The sequence below is a fragment of the Chanodichthys erythropterus genome, chromosome 14 (assembly GCF_024489055.1).
Source record: "Chanodichthys erythropterus isolate Z2021 chromosome 14, ASM2448905v1, whole genome shotgun sequence".
NCBI classification, from domain to species: domain Eukaryota; kingdom Metazoa; phylum Chordata; class Actinopteri; order Cypriniformes; family Xenocyprididae; genus Chanodichthys; species Chanodichthys erythropterus.
In genome coordinates, this window is record NC_090234.1 from 43,113,118 (window position 1) to 43,134,917 (window position 21,800).

General features: G+C 37.3%; 2 protein-coding genes across 6 annotated transcripts in view; one reads left to right on the top strand and one right to left on the bottom strand.

Moving 5' to 3' along the window:
* Positions 1-94: 94 nt before the first annotated feature.
* wdr4 (WD repeat domain 4) lies at positions 95-9,517 on the top strand. The gene is made up of 11 exons (XM_067409802.1): positions 95-202; positions 1,571-1,639; positions 1,713-1,859; positions 2,423-2,579; positions 4,071-4,183; positions 4,264-4,324; positions 4,444-4,545; positions 7,141-7,205; positions 7,376-7,562; positions 7,641-7,713; positions 9,171-9,517. Exons 1-11 carry the CDS (start codon positions 120-122, stop codon positions 9,356-9,358), a joined length of 1,245 nt encoding a protein of 414 aa, XP_067265903.1. The 5' UTR covers positions 95-119; the 3' UTR covers positions 9,359-9,517.
* Positions 9,518-9,652: 135 nt separating this feature from the next.
* Positions 9,653-21,800, bottom strand: part of pde9aa (phosphodiesterase 9aa) — a 42,513-nt gene continuing 30,365 nt past the window's right edge. For all 5 annotated transcript variants that reach the window (XM_067409422.1, XM_067409421.1, XM_067409425.1 and 2 more), the window contains 9 exons: positions 20,015-20,119; positions 19,500-19,582; positions 16,397-16,553; positions 16,178-16,291; positions 15,987-16,091; positions 11,270-11,398; positions 11,041-11,136; positions 10,896-10,951; positions 9,653-10,796 (listed from right to left, as the gene is read on the bottom strand). In XM_067409422.1, the coding sequence (XP_067265523.1) occupies positions 10,901-10,951; positions 11,041-11,136; positions 11,270-11,398; positions 15,987-16,091; positions 16,178-16,291; positions 16,397-16,553; positions 19,500-19,582; positions 20,015-20,119 (840 nt within the window). In that variant the 3' untranslated portion in view covers positions 9,653-10,796; positions 10,896-10,900. The remainder of the gene's footprint in view (positions 10,797-10,895; positions 10,952-11,040; positions 11,137-11,269; positions 11,399-15,986; positions 16,092-16,177; positions 16,292-16,396; positions 16,554-19,499; positions 19,583-20,014; positions 20,120-21,800) is intronic.

The following is a 21,800-nucleotide window of genomic DNA, read 5'->3' on the forward strand; positions in this document are numbered from 1 at the left end:
ACATTGAAACTGTTTATTCGGTACACTCTTAATGGCGGTTTCTTCGTGCCAGATTCCTTCACGTTTGTGCGAATGACGTATTAAACGCGCGACTGTCATTTCGCACGTGAGCGACAATCATGGCTGTAGTGTGTTCAAAGGCAGACTGGTTTGTTTCAAGCTGTTCTTCTACTTTAGTTGCTATAAACCTTAAAGAGTCTAGGTAAGTAGCTGTATTTCAGAATGTCAGCTATCTACTCATTTTCAGCTCTTTATTTTGGATATGGTGTCAGACTCAGCAGGATTTCTGCTCTGAGATTTGAAACACTCAGAAAAAACATGATTGATTGATTTTGCATATATCAGTAATGTGCTGCAAAGTTTTCCCAAGATGTTTCTTATCATATTTTGCATCATCATATTGCAACTATTTTCATATGCATAATCATATTTGTGTCCTCATATATGCTTTTTACATACCCTTATCTTCATATTTAAAGGGATAGTTCACCCAAAAATGAAAATTTGATGTTTATCTGCTTACCCCCAGTGCATCCAAGATGTAGGTGACTTCAGTCGAACGCAAATTATGATTTTTAACTGCAACCGCTGCCGTCTGTCAGTCAAATAATAGCAGTAGATGGGAACTTCAACTATAACAGTAAATAAAACTTGCTTAGACAAATCAAAATTAAAACCTGCAGCTCGTGACGGCACATTGATGTCCTAAGACACAAAACGATCGGTTTGTGCGAGAAACCGAACATTATTTATATAATTTTTTACCTCTAATACACCACTATGTCCAACTTCGTTCAGCTTCCTGTTAGTGAGGTCAAAAAACGTGTTCTGGTGACGGAAGTGATGTCTCGCCCATATACTTCAATGAGCGCGAGACATCACTTACGTTGTCAGAGCGCGATCAGACCTCACTAGCCGGAAGCTGAACGAAGTTGGACATAGTGGTGTATTAGAGGTAAAAAATGATATGAATACTGTTCGGTTTCTCGCACAAACCGATCGTTTCGTGTCTTAGGACATCAATGTGCCGTCACGAGCCGTAGGGTTTAATTTGGATTTGTCTATGCAAGTTTTTTCGACTCTTATTGTTGAAGTTCCCAATCACTGCTATTATTTGACTGACAGACGGCAGCGGTTGCAGTTAAAAATCATCATTTGCGTTCGACTGAAGAAAAAAAGTCATCTACATATTGGATGCCCTGGGGGTAAGCAGATAAACATCAAATTTTCATTTTTGGGTGAACTATCCCTTTAATTAAAATCATGACAGAATACATTTAGAAATGCAGGATGTCTTGTTACATATTTCAAAGTCCATACATATCAGAAAATATATGTATATAATCAGGTGATCACAGTCATACTGATATCAGTACTGCATCATGAATATGTGCTACTAAAAATCATAAAATATTTATATTATTCATATAAGACATCTTCATTATTGATATTATATCTATATTGTGTATTTGCTCCTTGTACCTGTTTTTGTTTTATTTCATTTTTGTACTTGTGCTAAAAAAAAAAAAAAAAAGGTAATGTTAGTTTTCTTTTTACATTTTTCTGATAGAGAGCCGTTTGTGTTTGACTGTGCCAAAGCTGAGAAAAAACCAAAGGAAGCTGATGGTGATGATAAAAGGTAACTGTAATGTTTCTTTTATGCAAGTTCATTATTCTGATAATGCAAAAATATCTTCATATGTGTATTGCAGTGCTGGAGATGGACCAGAGGAGAAGGACAGTGACAGAATTCTTGCATTTGCTGTCTCAGCCTCTGGGAAGCATGTAGCGCTCACAGATGACCACAAACGACTGGTTCTCTTTGGTACTGAGCCATCGTGGCAGTGCATTAGTACACGGTAACAGCGCACACTCATTCTAGAGGTGGTAAATTAATAGTTTACCTAAAAATAAAATTCACTCACCATCACTCATATCATTCCTAACTCGTATGAGTTTCAAATATATATATTTTTTACAAAGAAAGTGTAAACTGGCGTCGCGTCAGTTAAGCCTTTTCCGTACGTTGAATAGGGAAGGCGTAGGACGCACCGTAAGCTTATTGAAGTGCATGAGTTTTAAGCTTTCTTCGTATGTTGAATACGGAAGGCAGTCTGGCGGAAAATAGATATGTTATTTCGTAACTTGTTAAATATGGATTTTTTTCTTTTTACACGAATGCATCGCTTCGCTTCAGAAGGCCTTTATTAACCCCCTGGAGCCGTGTGAAGTATGTTTATGATGGATGAATGTGGATGTTAAAACAAATATTACGATATTATCATAGATGATACATATCGCACACCCCTAATGTGTGAGTAGATGATGATGATGGAATTTTTGTTTTTAGGTGAGCTGTTCCTTTAATGCTATTTTCTCTATAAGGCTCTATGTATGTAAGTCTGTGGTTGTTTTATTGTAGGTGGGTTGTGCGGCGATGCACGTCTCTTGTATTTACTCAGGCTGAGGATGAAGTCTTTGTGGCTGATAAGTCTGGGGATGTATATTCATTCTCTGTTCTGGAGCCACAAAAACCAGGAGAGCTGAAGCTGGGACATCTCTCCATGTTACTGGATGTGGTATGCTGTACACAAACACAACAGTTATTACAAGCAGGTATAGGAACAGTTCAATCAGAGAAGGGAAAATATTAAATGGCTGAAATATTTCTTTAATAAAGTGCCAGTTTATTTGTTGAAGTTAGTGCAGCACCCAAAACAAATATTTTCACATAATTGTGATGTTATTTAAAAGTAAAAAAACAAAACACGTCCTTTTATTTTCACTTAATTGTGATGTTATTTAACTAATTAACTAATGTGATCCCCAGGTTTTAAAAATGTAAATTTATTCATTTTTGCACATAAGGGAAAATATTTAATGCCTGAAATATTTCTTGAATAAAGTTTGTGCAGCACCCAAACAAAACATGTAAAATTCACCTTTTTTCACTTAAAGGTGCAATATGTAAGAATTTTGCAGTAAAATATCCAAAAACCACTAGGCCAGTGTTATATATTTTGTTCACTTGAGTACTTACAATATCCCAAATGTTTGCAACTATTTGTAAATTGTGAGAAAATTGCAATTTTAACCAAGACTCCGGGACGTGCGAGGAATCGCCTCTCAATTGCGTCATACCCGCGTTACCTTCGGTTTCCGGTTTTATTTTGTAGAAACCACGAAAACACCAAAGACGCTTTAATATTTACATGTTTTAATAGACAAGGGAAAAACTGTTTTGATATATTTATAGACAGAAAATGAATTGTTGTTATATAGCTCAACACGTTTAGTCTTATTGTTTAAATCAAATTTTCTCGATTTGTTTGCGAGTACTGTGCTTTACCAGGCCTCAGAGAAAAACACTATTTTGTGATGTAGCTAACATAGCATAATCAGATGTGGCTTTAATTTTAGTAATAGTAATACAGCATTTTCTCAGCATCATACAATATGTTTTAAAATTAATTGCATGCCATTTATCAACACAATTTAATATGATATTCTAAGATCGATCAGCTTACTGCAGTGTGTAACAGTGTCTCACAGCACCTGCTGAACGAATGCACAGATTAACGTTATATCATCATTTTCAACACTATCAAATGTATCTAATATGATAAACAGAGCTGTGTTACCTCATACTCATGACCAGAATAGCGGAAGCAGCGCTTTAACACAGCGCTGGCGACTGTGGCATAATAAAAGTCCTGCTGCTCGTGAGGCGTGTGTTGATCAATCGCTCCAGCTCCTCGTTCAGCTCCACAACACTCGGTCCTGCTCTGCTTCATACTACAGTAACGTTCATAATCGCATCCATGAACACGAGTTCTTCCCGACTCCAATCCCTATTCTTTTGCACCATCCGTTGAGGTGAAGACCACATGTCCCAAGATTTCTCAAACTTGGCGTCATCAAGCTATGCCTTTGTTTTGAATAGGCCTCTAGCAACCTCTAGCGGACAGAATATTCTACATATTGCACCTTTAATTGTGAAGTTATTTAGCTAATTTCCAACTTTAAAGAATTGTGTGTAATCTTTTATTCTTTTGCATTTTCCTCTACAGACTCTTTCTGCAGATGATAAATATATGATAACAGCAGACCGCGATGAGAAGATCAGAGTGAGCTTCCGGCGGTCACCCTACAACATTCAGGCTTTCTGTCTAGGGCACAGAGAGTAAGTGTGGACTGTGGGATGCAAGTGATATTACACCTCATGTGTTGTTCGCACTTATTCGAACATGTTTTCTCATGCAGATTTGTGAGTGCATTGCTTGTTCCTGCAGGGCATCCTGACTGGCTTCTCTCTGGTTCAGGAGTAGGTGTTTCCTGTTTACTTTTTCTTTACTGTTCTACTGTAATATTTTGTTCGGATAGTTATTGTAAGAGTGATATAAGTGTCTTAATACAATAGGACTGACATTTTTGTATTCACAGGATGGCACAGTGAAGGTTTGGCATTATGAGACTGGTCGGCGGTTACACAGCGTTGACCTGAGGCAACTCGGCTTTGACTCAGAAAACTCAGACACAGAAAAGGTGCAGTCTATTTGTTTTTAATCATACACACATCACACTCAAGCCACACATAATGTGTACTATAATCCCATGTAAATAATCACATTATATATTGACTAGATATAAGGTTTTCATTGGGAGGTCTGTGGGAATCTGGGATCTAATCTAGAACTTTATTTGGTTTTTATTGTAAAAAAAAACAACAACAAAAAAACAAACACAACTTCAGTTTACAAAATTTAACAAAGCTTGACTTTATTTTTAATGTGCAAAGTTCATATTAATTAAAGGTGCTAAATCAGCGCTAAAAATCGAGGGAATGAATTCAATACCGCAAGGTTTATTTAAATATGGATTTGACCGATATGACGAATCACAGGAATATGTAGGATAAAGTTTGAAGAAAAAAAAAGTGTTTGCAGGACACATTGCATATCTTTCAAGGGATGCAAACATTTATTCTAAATTCGTTTATACTTAGTGAAAATGCATAAACGAATCCTAATTTAATTAGTCATTTAATTAATATTTTGCATCATATATTCATTTATACCGTGCTCAGCATAAATGAGTCCACCCCCTTTGAAAAGTAACATTTTAAACATTATCTCAATGAACACAAAAACAATTTCTAAAATGTTGACAGGACTAAGTTTTATATAACATCTGTTTAACTTATAACGTGAAAGTAAGGTTAATAATATAACTTGGAGAACAAAGTGTTCAGTTTTACTCAAAGTAGGGTGATGCAAAAATGAGTACACCCCACTGAAAGTCTCTGGAGCAAAGCTAAATTTTAGACTACAAATGTCTAATTTAACAAGAATTCATCCACAGGTGAGTCTAATTATTCATTACACAGGTGTCCAGCAGACAGTTGACTATAAAAGGGTCTTAAAACCCCTTCCCATTTCATGCTGTCAGCAATGGCACCACATGGAAGAGAAATGTCAAAAGACCTGAGAAGGAAAATAATTTATTTACACCAGAAAGGTGAAGGCTACAAGAAGATCAGCAAAGCTTTACTTATCAGTCAGAATACTGTAGCAAAAGTGGTACAAAAATTTAAAAAAGAAGGAACTGCAACCATCTCACAGAGACGTCCAGGTCATCCACAGAAGTTAACACCTCGACAGGAGCGTCTTCTGATGAGAAGGGTTGAAGAAAATCGGCAAGCAAGTTCACTGCAGTTATCTAAAGAAGTAGAAAGCCAAACTGGGGTGACTCTTTCCTGTAACACAATACGGCGTACACTGCAGAGGAATGACATGCATGGGTGTCGTCCACGAAAGAAGCCTCTCCTAAAGCCCAAGCTCAAAAAAGCCCACCTAGAGTTTGCCAGGGCCCATGCTGACAAAGATGAAGACTACTGGGACTCTATACTCTGGAGTGATGAGACCAAGATAAATGTTTTTGGAACTGACGGCTTTAAAACTGTATGGCGTCGCAAAGGTGAGGAATACAAAGAAAACTGCATGGTGCCTACAGTGAATCATGGTGGTGGCAGTGTCCTTATGTGGGGCTGCACGAGTGCTGCTGGTGTCGGGGAGCTGCATTTCATTGATGGCATCGTGAATTCACAGATGTACTGCTCTATACTGAAAGAGAAGCTACCATCACTCCGTGCCCTTGGTCGTTGTGCACTTTTCCAACATGACAATGATCCTAAACGCACATCTAAGGCCACTGTTGGATTTGTGAAGAAGAACAGGGTGAAAGTGATTCAGTGGCTCCTGATCTGAACCCAATCAAACACCTATGGGGAATTCTGAAGAGACAAGTTGAGCATCACTCTCCATCCAGCATCCAGTCTCTAAAAGAGGTCATTCTTGAAGAATGGAAAAGATAGATGTTGCCAAATGTCGCCAACCTGTTCATTCCATGCCTAGAAGACTTGATGCTGTTATTAAAATTCATGGAGGCCATACAAAGTACTAGATGTAGTAGCTCATTTTTGCGTCACCCTAATTTGAGTAAAATTGAAAAATGTGTAATCTAAGTTATATTATTAACCTTAATTTCATGTTATAAGTTAAACAGATGTTATATTAAACTGTCCTGTCAACATTTTGGAAATTGTTTTTGCGTTCATTGAGATATTGTTTAAAATGATACTTTTCAGAAGGTGTGTACTCATTTACACTGAGCACTGTATTTGAAAATATATCAATTAAATTATGATATTTTAACTACATGAAGATACATTAACAATGTAAAGTAATAATATTTGTTCATGATTTGATTGAATATGTTTTTGTTAATTAAATTTGACCTGTTTATTGCCATCCATAACACCCTAGAATTAATGAATTAAATTTTGTATGTATTAAAATAATCTGAATTAAAAAGCTAAAAATGTAATGGAAATAAATTTAATCTGCAAAAAAGTACAGCAAAAATACTGGAAGAAGTTTAGATCTATTTTAGAACTATATTATAATATGGGAGGCCTTTGATTTTTGGGACAATTCGAGTTCAACAGGTTTAGAGTCACTGGTATAAAGTGTTTATTTCCATTCAAATCCAGGCGCGTGCATTTTGTAAATGTCGGCAATCTCTTTTCAAGAGAGCTAATGGCACTGTGACTATGTATACTGTATATTTTTGTGTCTTTAGAGGTTTGCTGTCAGCAGGATCATCAGCTCACCAGATGGGCGACACGTAGCTGTCCAGTGTGAGAGGTGTGTTACTTTCATTTGATCAGATTTCTGTGGTGATCATTCTTCTAACTGGATTCTGGGAGAGACTCAGAGACATATTTACTTGTAAAAATAGAAACATACAGGTCTTAAGATGCATTTTATACACACATTATACATCTAACAGGTGTTATATCATTCCATCTGTGTAGATTCCCCTCGGTTCAGCTCTTCATGGTGGTTTCTGGGACAGAGGGCTGCCTGATCCCTGCTGAGACTCTCGCTCTTCCTCTTGCCCCCTGGGACATGACCTTTGATTCACAAAGCCAGCTGTGGGTCTTACTGGAGAGTGAAGACTTGAATGTGCTCCTGTATCGATACTCAGAGCAGCACTGGAAGGTATACACACATGCTCCACTGTGACTGTCTGTACTGAAGGTAACTCTGCTCTTACTAACTGGTTGTGCTTGATTATAGCTTTGTCACTCAGAGACGCCTGAATTGAGGAGGGTCACTGAAGCATTGCAGACTCAGTGGAATGTCTTTCAAGGTAGGAATCCAGCAAATATAACCATGAAACAGAAAAATAAAACAAACTACCATCCATAATGAAGGGGTCATGTCATTAGAAAGCAAATTTAGGGGCCATTTACACCGATTTCAAGTAAAAATGGAAAACTTTTTATGTTTTTCATTTAGATTTTGGGGGCCGTTATCTCCATGTAAACTACAAAAACACTCATTTGTGAAAACGTTGACGTCATGCATGCATATGCGTATTAAGTGTTCAGTCTATCGGTGTGTAGTGTTTCTTTACAATTTCACATTGCCAATGAATGGCCTGGCATGAATAATACAGTGTTTTAGTCATTTTCATGGATCTGTGTGAATGGGGGATTGTTTTGACAATGTTGTCGTCTGTACGACTTTTTGCTTTTAGTACATTGTGGTTGTGTAAATATTCCCTTATCCTTAATATTTTCAGGTTCAAGAGTTGAGAACTATTAAGACAAGTTTTCAAATATCTAAACTTCCTCCCAAGGCCAAAAAAATCTCTTGAAATGCTGTAAAAACATTGACTCATAGACACCAGTTTGGTTTTCATAAACTTGACAAGTCCTGTCAGTCATACAGGAAAAGAAGATGAGTGCTATTATTCTAACACCAGAAGGGTAAAATATGTAAAAGTTCCTTAAAGTGGATCTTAGGGGGGTAAATATGTGATATAAAATAATCAAATAATAGAAAAATCTTTTTTTTTTTTTTTTTAAATGAATAGCTTTTTGAACCTTTAGACAGTTAGTTTTAAGTCTTTTTAAAAAGTTGGTATGTGTTTTATATCATATATTTGATACATCAGGATTTTATGGCCCGAATAATATGATACTGTATAGTGAATAAATGTATATGGAGTTCATAATCATAATTGCATATTTTTGTTGTTCAAAAATATGCAATCTGGTGCAGATGTTATTTATATTGCTAAAGAAGTAATATTAAATGCTTGTAATGCAAATAAATGAGATATATTTCATTTGCATAAAATGCATATAAATATCAGTTGTCACTCTAAATCTCCAAATAATGTCTTAAGATTATATTTAAATGTTTAATTTTATGATCGAAGCTCAGAACATATAATGCAATGATGATAGAGAGAATAAATAAACGTTCCTCAAATGCCTGCTGTGATGCACATTTTATGATTTCTCTAAAAAAACATGTGGTGTACTAAGTCAACCTAAGTTGCTCCAGTCCAGTAAGTGTTAATTTTGAAATATTACTAACAGTATAAAATTTAGTTTTGTTTACTTCATAAAAATCAGCAAAAAGAAACATGTACTACAACCTGAAGGTGGACATTGTTACCAAAAAAAAGTATAAACTATCAAACACGAGTCACGACAGAAGCCGTGTAGATTGTGTACAACAGGGTTTTCAGCATCAAATAAGATACAGTAGGCTTTATAGGTTTATTGTATCTTTTCCTTCATCCTCTCTTCACAGGTTCTGTGGGACTGGAGAGTCAGTTTAAGCACCTGTATAAGGTGAACTTCGACAACATGGCGTCATATTTGCAAAAGAAACAGGAAAGGCTGGAACAGGAGACTAAGAAGAGAGCAGCAGCAAACGGCTCTAAACCCAATAAAAGAAGTAAAACTGAGAGCGACGCTGTGCCTCAAAACACCAGCTGAGAGAACACCAGCTTTTTTAATTTGTGCTTTTCGTGATTATAAAAAGTTAATTTTGTTAATTCGCAATGACTATATGCTTTTTTTTTTTTATTCATTAAAGGGTTAGTTCACCCAAAAATGTAGATTATGTCATTAACGACTCACCCTCATGTCGTTCCAAACCCGTAAGACCTCCGTTCATCTTCGGGACACAGTTTAAGATATTTTAGATTTAGTCCGAGAGCTTTCTGTCCCTCCATTGAAAATGTATGTACGGTATACTGTCCATGTCCAGAAAGGTAATAAAAACATCATCAAAGTAGTCCATGTGACATCAGTGGGTTAGTTAGAAGTTTTTGAAGCATCTAAAATACATTTTGGTTCAAAAAATTTATTCAGCATTGTCTTCTCTTCTGGGTCTGTTGTCAATCCATAGCAGGGCATCCAGCTTATTGGTGCATTACCGCCCCCTTCTGCTCCGGAGTGTGGTTCAAGACTCTGCAGTGACGCTGCTGATGTAAGACGCTGCTGACGTGTTACTGGTGCGCCAGAGCTTTGTTTACAGTCTGAGGGAGACGTACGCTGTATTCAAGCTATTCTACATTGTTTGTATTTTGGTATTGCTATATTTTTTTAAATGGTGCGCAAGTGAAAAACAACCATGGTGACGTAAAAGTGCATTACCAACACCGACAGATGAAAGGATTCAATGAAATCAATTCAATGGAAAGGATTCCGGAAGAGAAGACAATGCTGAATAAAGTCGTAGTTTTTGTTATTTCTGGACCAAAATGTATTTTGCTGCTTCAACAAATTCTAACTGACCCTCTGATGTCACATGGACTACTTTGATGATGTTTTTATTACCTTTCTGGACATGGACAGTCTACCGTACATACATTTTCAATGGAGGGACAGAAAGCTCTCGGACTAAATCTAAAATATCTTAAACTGTGTCCCGAAGATGAACGGAGGTGTTACGGGTTTGGAACATGAGGGTGAGTCCTTAATGACATAATTTTCATTTTTGGGTGAACTAACCCTTTAAGTAAAGCCTTTCAGTCTTGGTCTCTATCTGAAGGGTAAGGTGCTGTGTTATGCTTTGTCCACTAGAGTGCACTATTCTTTCAGTCACGCTTGTCACACGGCTCCTGGTACAATTTCATCTTAGGACAGGAATGAACATAATACTGTGTTATAACAGAATGCTGTTAAAAATGAGATTTGTGGCTTCAGTTTTTTAAAAGTTAAACTTTTATTTTTTTGAGTAAAAGTGACTAAAAATCTGTACATCCTGTATAATGTTTATACTTTTACAAAACCAAATAAAAACAACACAAATAGTTCATAACCGAGCTGTACACGATTCAGTTCCCTGAAAAATGCTTTGGATTTTCTGAGCAGATGGCCAAGATTTCACTCGTTTCCCATATTTTACTGCCTCTGAGGAAGATTCCAGCTGAAACAAACAAAGACAAGGTAAGTTTTGCTGTAAAGGTAACACAAATAACTATAATGATACAATTAAGTATAGTGTGCGGAACATTTTGACATTGACCTTCCTCATTTCTTTTTTCCTCCCATTGTTAAATTTTCACTTTTCTTTTTCTGCACCTATGAAGAAAAAAATAAAACAGGCATGATGAGATCTAAATAGCTAATGCCAGTTTAAAAAGCACACAGTAATCATGTTCACTGCTGACCTCATTCATGGCGTCATCTATCTGTTTAAGCTCCTCATATCTGTCCCGGGATTCGCGTAAGGGCTGTACCATTACCTCCTCAATCTGAGGAAACAGCTGGAACACAGAGAAGACAAACAATATCACCACCAAGTTTCTCAGGATGTTTTCACACTTTGTTTGATCTGAACCGGAGTTTGATTTCAGCCTGCAGGCCTCGCATTGTATTTTCTGGTCCTAACCAATTCACCTTCATCACTGTCTCGAACATGGGGATCAGGACAAACTTGATGAAGCCGATCTGAGCAGTGGGCTTGGTCACTTTTTCTCTGTCCATGAAAGGAGCGACAGGTAAACCCTCTGCCTTCTCTCGATCACTCTGTTTGAGAGAGAATAATTCAGATGAAGAAACAAATGGTCTATAAAGATACTTTTACATGATTTATTAACGTTTTAATGCTCATGAAGGCCAGTCTTCAGTGTCACATGATCCTTCAGAAATCATTGTAATATGATGATTTGCTGCTCAATAATTCTTATCAATGTTTTTGTTGCTCAATATTTGTTTTGATACATTTGTCAGGACTCTTTTATGAATAGAAAGTTCAAATAAACTTATAAATCATTTATATGAAATAACAATATTAAATATTAAAGGTGCTCTAAGTGATCCTGGGTGGAGTAACTTCCTATTGACGTTCAAAGTGTTGTCAAAACAGAGGCTAGCTAGACCCTCCCTCCTCCTCCTCCTCCTCCTCCCCTCCGTGCTTCCTGAAACAGTCATGAACGCGCATTTAAAATCATTCTTGTCGGTTATTGGCTGGAGCATGTTTATTATGATTCGTGGTCCAGGCTGCACCGGGTAGTTTTTGTTGCTGTTTTTGGAGCTTGTGGCGACTACAGAGACCGCGTTTTTTTAACAGTGTGTTCAGGGGACAGGAAGCTAGCGGATAGTGAGGAGATGTTTGCTGTATGTGACAAAAAATGTTTTGGCCTAAAAATGTGTGACATCGCTTAGAGCACCTAAATAACTTTAGGTCGTGTGTCTGGCCTGGTGTGTAGGCCAGGCTAGTGTATTTTTCAATTGTTTACAATGGGAGTGCCGTGTATTAAATTAAAAAAATGAATTTAAAAAATGGCAGCAGCATGATGCCAAGGAGCTGAGCAGTGCTGCGAAGTCCACGGTTTCCAGGTGGAATTTGGCTACATTTACACTGTTGCCAGGCTCAGATAGCCCCACTGCTTAAAGGGTTAGTTCACCCAACAATGAAAACTCTGTCATTTATTATTTACCCTTATGCCGTTCCACACCCGTAAGACCTTCATTAATCTTCGGAACACAAATTAAGATATTTTTGTTGAAATCCGATGGTTCAGTGAGGCCTGCATAGGGAGCAATGACATTTCCTCTCTCAAGATCCATGAATGTACTAAAAACTAAAAAATGTACTAAAAATCATATTTAAATTTTATTGACGCGAGTACAGCGGTTCAATATTAATATTATAAAGCGACGAGAATATTTTTGGAGTGCCAAAAAAACAAAATAACGACTTATATAGTGATGGGCGATTTCAAAACACTGCTTCAGGAAGCTTCGGAGCATAATGAATCAGTGTATCGAATCAGCTGTTCGGAGCGCCAAAGTCGTGTGATTTCAGCAGTTTGGTGGTTTGACACGCGATCCGAACCACTGATTCAATACGCTGATTCATAACGCTCCGATGCTTCCTGAAGCAGTGTTTTGAAATCGCCCATCACTATATAAGTCGTTATTTTATTTTTTTGGCGCTCCAAAAATATTCTCGTCGCTTTATAATATTAATATTGAACCACTGTACTCACATGAACTGATTTTTAGTATATTCATGGATCTTGAGAGAGGAAATGTCATTGCTGGCTATGGAGGCCTCACTGAGCCATCGGATTTCAACAAAAATATCGTAATTTGTGTTTACGTAATTTGGTATACAGAGCACATCAACTGATCATGTGGGTTCCTCAGGGTTCAGTTCTTGGACCCCTCTTCTTCTCCATATACACTACATCACTGGGTCCCATCATACAGGCACATGGTTTCTCCTACCATTGCTATGCTAATGACACACAGCTCTACCTTTCATGTCATTCAGATGATCTCACAGTAGCTGCAGGAACCTCAAGCTGTCTGGCGGACATCTCAGCAAGGTTGAAAGAACATCACCTGCAGCTCATCCTGGCAAAGACTGAGCTTCTGGTCTTCCCCGCCAATCCGACTCTACAGCACGATTTCACCATCGAGCTAGGTACATCAATAATAGCCCCATCAAGGTCGGCCAGAAATCTGGGAGTAATCTTTGAGGACCAACTGACCTTCAAAGACCACATTGCAAAGACAGCTCGGTCATGCAGATTTGCACTATACAACATCAGGACGATCAGGCCTTGTCTAACAGAGCATGCAACACAACTTCTGGTCCAGGTCATGTCTAGGCTTGATTACTGCAATGCACTTCTGGCTGGACTGCCATCATGCACAATCAAACCTCTACAAATGATTCAGACTGCTGCAGCATGTCTTGTCTTTAATGAGCCCAAAAGGGTCATGTCACACCTCGCTTTATCTCTCTGCACTGGCTACCACTTGCTGCTCGTATCAAGCTCAACTCATTGATGCTTTCTTACAGATTTAACACAGGCTCAGCACCCTTCTACTTCCACTCACTCTTACGTCTACATCCCTACCAGAAGTCTGCGATCGCTAAATGAGCGAAGGCTCATGGTACCATCACAGAGAGGCGCAAAATCGCTCTCCAGAACATTTTTGTTCACTGTTCCTTGCTGGTGGAATAATCTCCCCACCTTCATCCGGAATGCAGAATCCCTGGCAACATTGAAAAAACAGCTGAAATCTCATGTTTTTCGTGAGCACTTGCTTTCACTTCCTTTAATTCCTCCCTATTCTAGCTAATGCTACTCTTAGCAATGTCTGAAACTTTGTATTGTGAGCACTTATTGTGTTTATTTGCCTCATTTACAATAAATCACTTGCTGTATCCCTCACTTGAAAGTCACTTTGGATAAAAGCATCTGCAAAATGAATAAATGTAAATGTAGTCAGTGGGTTGAAGCGAACCACTCTGAGCATGATTAGGCTTGTTTTGCCCATGATTGGGCGGGTTTTGTTACACAAACCTGGCAACCCTGGCACGGAGTGTCTATTTCACGCTGAGTGTTTTTTTCTGGATGCCAAGAGTTAAAAATGTTCAACTTTGTGAAAAATGCAGCGCTTATCACGGTCACATTTTAACCAGCCGTCCAATCACAATGGAAGAGGGAGGGGCCAAATACCACACTGACCAACCACCCCATCCTGCTTGTACAACAGCAGCAAGCGAAAACAAAAGATCAAAGTCATTTAAAACAAGAGCCAGAGCAAATGCTTTACATTCTATCGACAGTTTATATTCCGAACCAACTGTGAAATCAGATACTAATAACACTTCCGCGGATATTCCGTATCATAGCAGCCAAAGAGTTTTCAGCTGTCTAAAAACACTTCGGTGGACACACAGCCTACTGTCTTTTTTAAACAATTTAATGCATCCTTGCTGAATAAAAGTTTTCTTTTTTTTCTTGCAAAATAAATAAATAATAATAATAATAATTACAAAATAAAAATTTGAAAGTCACACTTTATATGAGGTATCTTTTACTACTATTGCATAAAAAAATGGATTGGTACAAAGTATTTATTGTGTTCATGTTATTGCAAAACACTTGTGCTGCCATTGAGGTGGGATACGGGCAGAGCTGGGTAGTAACGGATTACATGTAATCAGATTCCAAAAATCAAGTAACAAGTAATTAGAGTAAACTACTTTTTAAAATACTCGTAATCAGACTATTATGATTACACAATAAACCTGCCGCTTATATACATTTGTGATTCTTTGAATTTTTCCAGCGGTGAGGGGGAAATATAGATTAAATATAGATGAAATAGTAATCATATAATAATAATAATAATATATGAGATATAGATTAAATATTTGATGTAGCAGTGATATTGCTGTCTACTTAATTTTAAGTAAATATGTTTTAAAATCATAAGATGTGATTTTGTTTTATTCAGTGTTACTATCAGCAAACACTAACAAGTACATTAGTGTTAGTATTTTGAAGTATTAACTGTCCATACGTTACAGTTTAAAAAATAATCTGTTGAGGCTCTTGTTGGTGAATAGAATATATTTTTTGGAATATATTTTTTCTTTGTATCTGTGAAAACAAGATTATCCTACAATATATGTGACATCAAAGAAGGGTTAGCACAAAAGTAATCTAAATGTAATCCAAAAGTAGTCAGATTACATTACCAAAAATTTGTAATCTAAGAGATTATATTACTGATTACAAATTTTGTCATGTAATTTGTAATCAGTAACTGATTACAATTCATAAGTAATCTACCCAGCTCTGGATACGGGTAAGGTTATGGACAGGTTTGGTGGTATGGGTAGGTTTAAGGGATAAGATGTAAGGAAAGGGTCAACAGTGTAAAGATTAAATTAATTACAGCTGTAATTAAATGCAGGTATTTTTAAACAAAAGCAGGTAACACTTTATTTTACAGTGTTACATATGTTACATGCAGTTACTATAGTAATAACTATAAATTATGCATAATTACACGCAACTAACCCTAAACCAATCCAAATCCTACAATAAGTACATGTAGTTAATAAATATTACTCTGTACTTAAATGTATAATTATAGTGTAACAAAGGCACCATCAAATAAAGTGTAACCCAAAGGTACAATGCAAAAACAAGTGCATTGTATAAAAGGATTCATTAAATGCTATGTACCTACATTTCAAAGACACTTAGTATAAATTGGGTCCCATACAACATACTGATTTAAAGTAAATGTTTTATTATTATTATTGTTTTATTGTAGCCTATTGTAATGTTGGCTTATCTACCTGCATGAAGTACTCCTCCAGCAAACAGTCCACCCATGGCTCAGCGACCTCCATCGGCCGGACCTCATTAGAGATGTCACAGCACTTGATCAGCACCATCTTTAGCTGTCACAAAGAGATTAATAAGATCATCACAGCTTTTTTTTTTGTAGATGAACAATGATACTGTAAAGTGGGTTAAGAAAGCTCACACAAGTAACATGCTCCTCGTTAGTAAAGTCAAAGTTATCCACTTTCTGTTTGAAAGAGTCCAGAATCTCTCCGTGTCGGGCCATGTCTGTGGCCAGTATCAGGGTGATGGTTCCCTGTCAGAGATGAAATGACATACCAAATCATTATTAATTGCTCAAAGGCAAATGTATTACTATATGTGTGTGCTGAAAGCTCAGTTTAAAGGCCGTGAGGCACACCTGACGAATCTGTTTGAAGGCTTCAGGATCAAAGTTGGCAAAGATGTTGCAGTCTGGCTGAGAAAATATTTGGAAGGCCACAGCGCAGTGATGGTTCTCCAGAGGAGAGATGTCATTGTACCTCACGGCCAGCTCTGTGCGCGCATTAATCTGATACCTGGAAAAGAGAGAGGACGGTGTTGTATACAGGGTCCAAAAACACTCGACAGGTGCCAAATGCAAACACAAATTATACCTGTATTTGGTGTCCAAGTGGCAGCACATAAAATGTGGAACACAATGATTTATATCTTAAAGGGACAGTTCACCCTAAAATAAATGTGTCGTATATTCCATCGCTGTGTCTGAAATCACATACTGTCTGAGTAGGTACTACATTTGAATTTGAATTTACTTTGTGACCGTTAAAAAAAGTACGCTCTATATAGGATGAATATGAGTACTAGCAGGGCTTGACATTAAAGGTGCCCTAGAATTAAAAATTGAATGTACCTTGGCATAGTTTAATACCAAGAGTTCAGTACATGGAAATGACATACAGTGAGTCTCAAACGCCATTGTTTCCTCCTTCTTATATAAATCTCATTTGTTTAAAAGACCTCCGTAGAACTCCGAAGTCTTTCTAAATGTTTCGTTACCATGTTGCTAATGTACTGTTAAATGTTGTTTAAGTTAACATCGTTTCTTACTGTATTCACGGAGACAAGAGCCGTCACTATTTTCATTATTAAACACTTGCAGTCTGTATAATTCATAAACACAACTTCATTCTTTATAAATCTCTCCAACAGTGTGTAATGTTAGCTTTAGCCATGGAGCACTATCAAACTCATCCAGAATGAAATGTAAACATCCAAATAAATACCATACTTGCACGATTAGACATGTTGCATGATGAACACTTTGTAAAGATCCATTTTGAGGGTTATATTAGCTGTGTGAACTTCGTTTATGCTGTTTAAGGCAGTCACGAGCTCGGGGGCGGGGAGCACAAGAATTTTAAGGGGCCGCAGCCTGAATCAGCGCATATTTAATGATGCCCCAAAATAGGCAGTTAAAAAAATGAATTAAAAAAATCTCACAGACACATTCAGGGGACACCTTAGACTTATATTACATCTTTTGAAAACACGTTCTACGGCACCTTTAACACCCAACAACCTGATAAATGCATGTGGATTTCAGCAGTGGCGTGTAACACAGTCACTCCTACTAGCTACTTTGGCAGGTTAAATTTTAAATATAATATATACATTTTTCAATTGTAGTCTTTTAAAAAGGCATCTGAAATAATAAACTAAGTGAAATGTAGTGTTGTCAAAAATATAGATTTTTCGATACATATTGATACTGAAATATCAGGAAGGCTTCTCACTACTCATTTTCTGCAGAATAGATGTCACGATACCAGCTGCTCTTTTTCACTCTCTCATCTCTCTGACAGCAAGTTGACACACAAACCCGCCTCCCCTCACTCACTTGTTTCATTTGCTCTGGATGAATATTGTTGGTGTTACAGGGATTGAATTTCGGCATAGGATTGGGCATAATTTTACTCATTTCCACAGATTTTGTACTCACGCCCAAAGTGCAAGCACATAAAGCCACCTCTCAGTACTAAATTGAGTTTTCTGCTGCTTATTGCACTTAAACAGTCAAATAAAATTATGATATTGGTGAGTATTCTTGTAAACACAGTCAGTTATGTTTTAAGTGAATGTAAACAGTTAAGATTAAGAAAAAAAATGCATGTGTAACAGGATAATAGTATAATGTGTCCGTGCTTTAGGTCTTAAAGTGACAGCAGCCTAATATACCTGCTGCCAAATTATGAGAAAATTTTAAAAGTATCTATATGGCAGTCTTTCCCTATAGTGGCTAGTAACTTTGAAAAACCACTAGCCACAGTGGCTGCTGAGCACAAAAGTTAATGTCAAGCCCTGGGTACTAGTATGTATGTAAGAATGAAATTTGGACACTCCATCTGCCATGTTGTTACTCTCATGTAACCTACCAGCATCAAAAATAACTTACATTCACAAATCCTCTCACGTGGCCTCACAGGACAGTAAAGTGTCCATTATGAGCACTTCAGAATCTCACTGGTCATTCGGGGACTTTTCGCATTCTGTTTTTCAAATACTATGTTTTCGGACATACTACTATTTTTCCATAATGTTTTTTTTAGCATTCTATATAGTAGGATAGTATTCGACACAGCTGCGTGTTCATGAGACTCTATTAGCGTCGCAGTTCACTCCGACTCACCCAGAAAAAAAACAAGTTTTGAGAAATCAAGATTAATAAAAACATGACATGAATGTCATGTTATGCCTAGAAATTCCAAAAAAGTATCTGTGTACTTTGTTTAATGAGTTCTTTAATCTCGGGACCAGAACTCTTAACTTGTTGTTATGACGAACACAATGGATATATTTACCTCAGAGTAGAAAGTACATGGATTGTATTTAATTTCATGTTTTTTTTTATTAATATTGATTTCTCAAAACTTGTTTTCTGGGCATGTTGGAGTGAACTTTGACGCTAACAGTCTCTCACAAATGTGCAGCTGTGCACAGAAGACCAACGGCCAAGGTCAGGACTTTTATTAAATCATTAATTTTTTTTTTTCACCAAACCATATTGTATGCCCACAGAACACTTAGAATATACGACACGTCACATGGGACCATTCTGCATCTCGCATCTTTTTAAAAAGCATTATGCTGTTCGCTATTCACTTAGCCCTTTAAATTTGAATTTGAATTGATTTTAAATGTTTTTGAAAGAAGTCTCTTATGCTCATCAAGGCAGCATTTATTTGATCAAAAATACAGTAAAAACAGTAATATTGTGAAAACATCAACTAAAATGTAGTGGATTATTACCAATATATACATTTCCATTCGATTTTTTTCTTTTTTCAAATATGCTGATTTGCTGCTCAAGAAACATTTCTTATTATTATTAATGTTGAAAACAGATGTGCTGCTTAAGATTTTTGTGCAAAAATACAAATCTTTTGTAACATTGTAAATGTCTTTAATGTCAATTTCGATCAATTTAATGCATTCTTGCTGAAGAAAAGTATTAATTTTCTTACGTGTTGTTGTACCCAGGATGATCCAGGTCATGACACACAGCTGCTGTCATCAAAATGAGAATATCTACTTGTGTGAACTTTTCCTGAAAAAACAGAACCACAGCAGACTAAGACTAGCAGTGATCATGATTCATGAGGCCGGGTCTGCACATGTATCCCAGCTCTCCTACACTCGTAAACTAGAGTAAGTAATTTGCCCTCTAATAGCTCAGCCTGTAATAGCTCGGATAATGAATCCAATGGCCTCTTAATACACATCCATAGCAACAGCAGCACAGAGAGAAGAGTGAGAGGCTGAAAACATCTTCATAGCAGCAGAATTGCTTTAACACCCCCATTCAACATTCATTTATCTTTCACTCTCTTTCATTCACCTCCTTCTTCTCTTTAATCTGCCTAAGCAAAAGAAACAGGTGGCTCTGGAGCATAAAATGTCTTTGAAACAGTTAGACAATTACTACAAAAATATATATTATAAGATACCTGTATAATGTAAAATTACAAAGTGTCTATACCTGTAAGTTGCAGAGGTAGATCATGCTGTACATCATCTGAGTGACGCAGAAGCAGTGGCGGAAATTATGAAAAGGATTGTTCCTGTAATTGTCATGGATGCAAAGCTGAAAGTGGAAAGAGACAACTTCTTTTATTTTATTATTTTCATTATTACACATTATCTAAAGAAGATAACATTTTCTGTAAAGCAACTTTGAAACAACATGTATTGCTGAAAGCTCTATACAAACCCGATTCCAAAAAAGTTGGGACACTGTACATATTGTGAATAAAAAAGGAATGCAATAATTTACAAATCACATAAACTTAAATTTTATTCACAATAGAATATAGTAGTGTTGTCAAAAGTACCGACTTCAGTACCTATCGGTACTGAAATTTTGAGATTAATTGATGACTATTTACAAAGTTTTTACAGCGTTGATCATTGAAGCCTATCACAGACATATCCGATGAGCCGTGAAAACAACGGCCAATCAGACATGTTTACGAATCCACTCAACAGCGCTCAAAGCGTCACGTTTTTAAAATTTCAGTACCGACTAGGTACCGAAGTCGGTACTTTTGACAACACTAGAATATAGATAACATATCAAATGTTGAAAGTGAGACATTTTTAAATGTCATGCCAAATATTGGCTCATTTTGGATGAGAGCTACACATTCCAAAAAAGTTGGGACAGGTAGCAATAAGAGGCCGACAAAGTTAAATGTACACATAAGGAACAGCTGGAGGACCAATTTGCAACTTATTAGGTCAATTGGCAACATGATTGGGTATAAAAAGAGCCTCTCAGAGTGGCAGTGTCTCTCAAGATGGGCAGAGGATCACCAATTCCCCCAATGCTGCGGCAAAAAATAGTGGAGAAATATCAGAAAGGAGTTTCTCAGAGAAAAATTGCAAAGAGTTTGACGTTATCATCATCTACAGTGCATAATAACATCCAAAGATTCAGAGAATCTGGAACAATCTCCGGAAAACCATACTGGATGCCAGTGATCGTAGGGCCCTTAGACGGCACTGCATCACATACAGGAATGCTACTGTAATGGAAATCACAACATGGGCTCAGGAATACTTCCAGAAAACATTGTCGGTGAACACAATCCACCTTGCCATTCGCCGTTGCCGGCTAAAACTCTATAGGTCAAAAAAGAAGCCATATCTAAACATGATCCAGAAGCACAGGCGTTTTCTCTAGGCCAAAGCTCATTTTAAATGGACAGTGGCAAAGTGGAAAACTGTTCTGTGGTCAGACGAATCAAAATTTGAAGTTCTTTTTGGAAAACTGGGACGCCATGTCATCCGGACTAAAGAGGACAAGGACAACCCAAGTTGTTATCAGCGCTCAGTTCAGAAGCCTGCATCTCTGATGGTATGGGGTTGCATGAGTGCATGTGGCATGGGCAGCTTACACATCTGGAAAGGCACCATCAATGCTGAAAGGTATATCCAAGTTCTAGAACAACATATGCTCCATTCCGGACATCGTCTCTTTCAGGGAAGACCTTGCATTTTCCAACATGACAATGCCAGACCACATACTGCATCAATTACAACATCATGGCTGCGTAGAAGAAGGATTGAGGTACTGAAATGGCCAGCCTGCAGTCCAGATCTTTCACCCATAGAAAACATTTGGCGCATCATAAAGAGGAAGATGCGACAAAGAAGACCTAAGACAGTTGAGCACCTAGAAGACTGTATTAGACAAGAATGGGACAACATTCCTGTTCCTAAACTTGAGCAACTTGTCTCCTCAGTCCCCAGACGTTTGCAGACTG

Excerpts from the sequence above, each read along its gene's own strand:
- wdr4 (XM_067409802.1), top strand. The coding sequence starts at position 120 with ATGGCTGTAGTGTGTTCAAAGGCAGACTGGTTTGTTTCAAGCTGTTCT. Across the intron at positions 2,580-4,070 it reads TCTCCATGTTACTGGATGTG|ACTCTTTCTGCAGATGATAA; the intron begins GTATGCTGTACA and ends TTTCCTCTACAG. Across the intron at positions 4,325-4,443 it reads GGCTTCTCTCTGGTTCAGGA|GATGGCACAGTGAAGGTTTG; the intron begins GTAGGTGTTTCC and ends TTGTATTCACAG.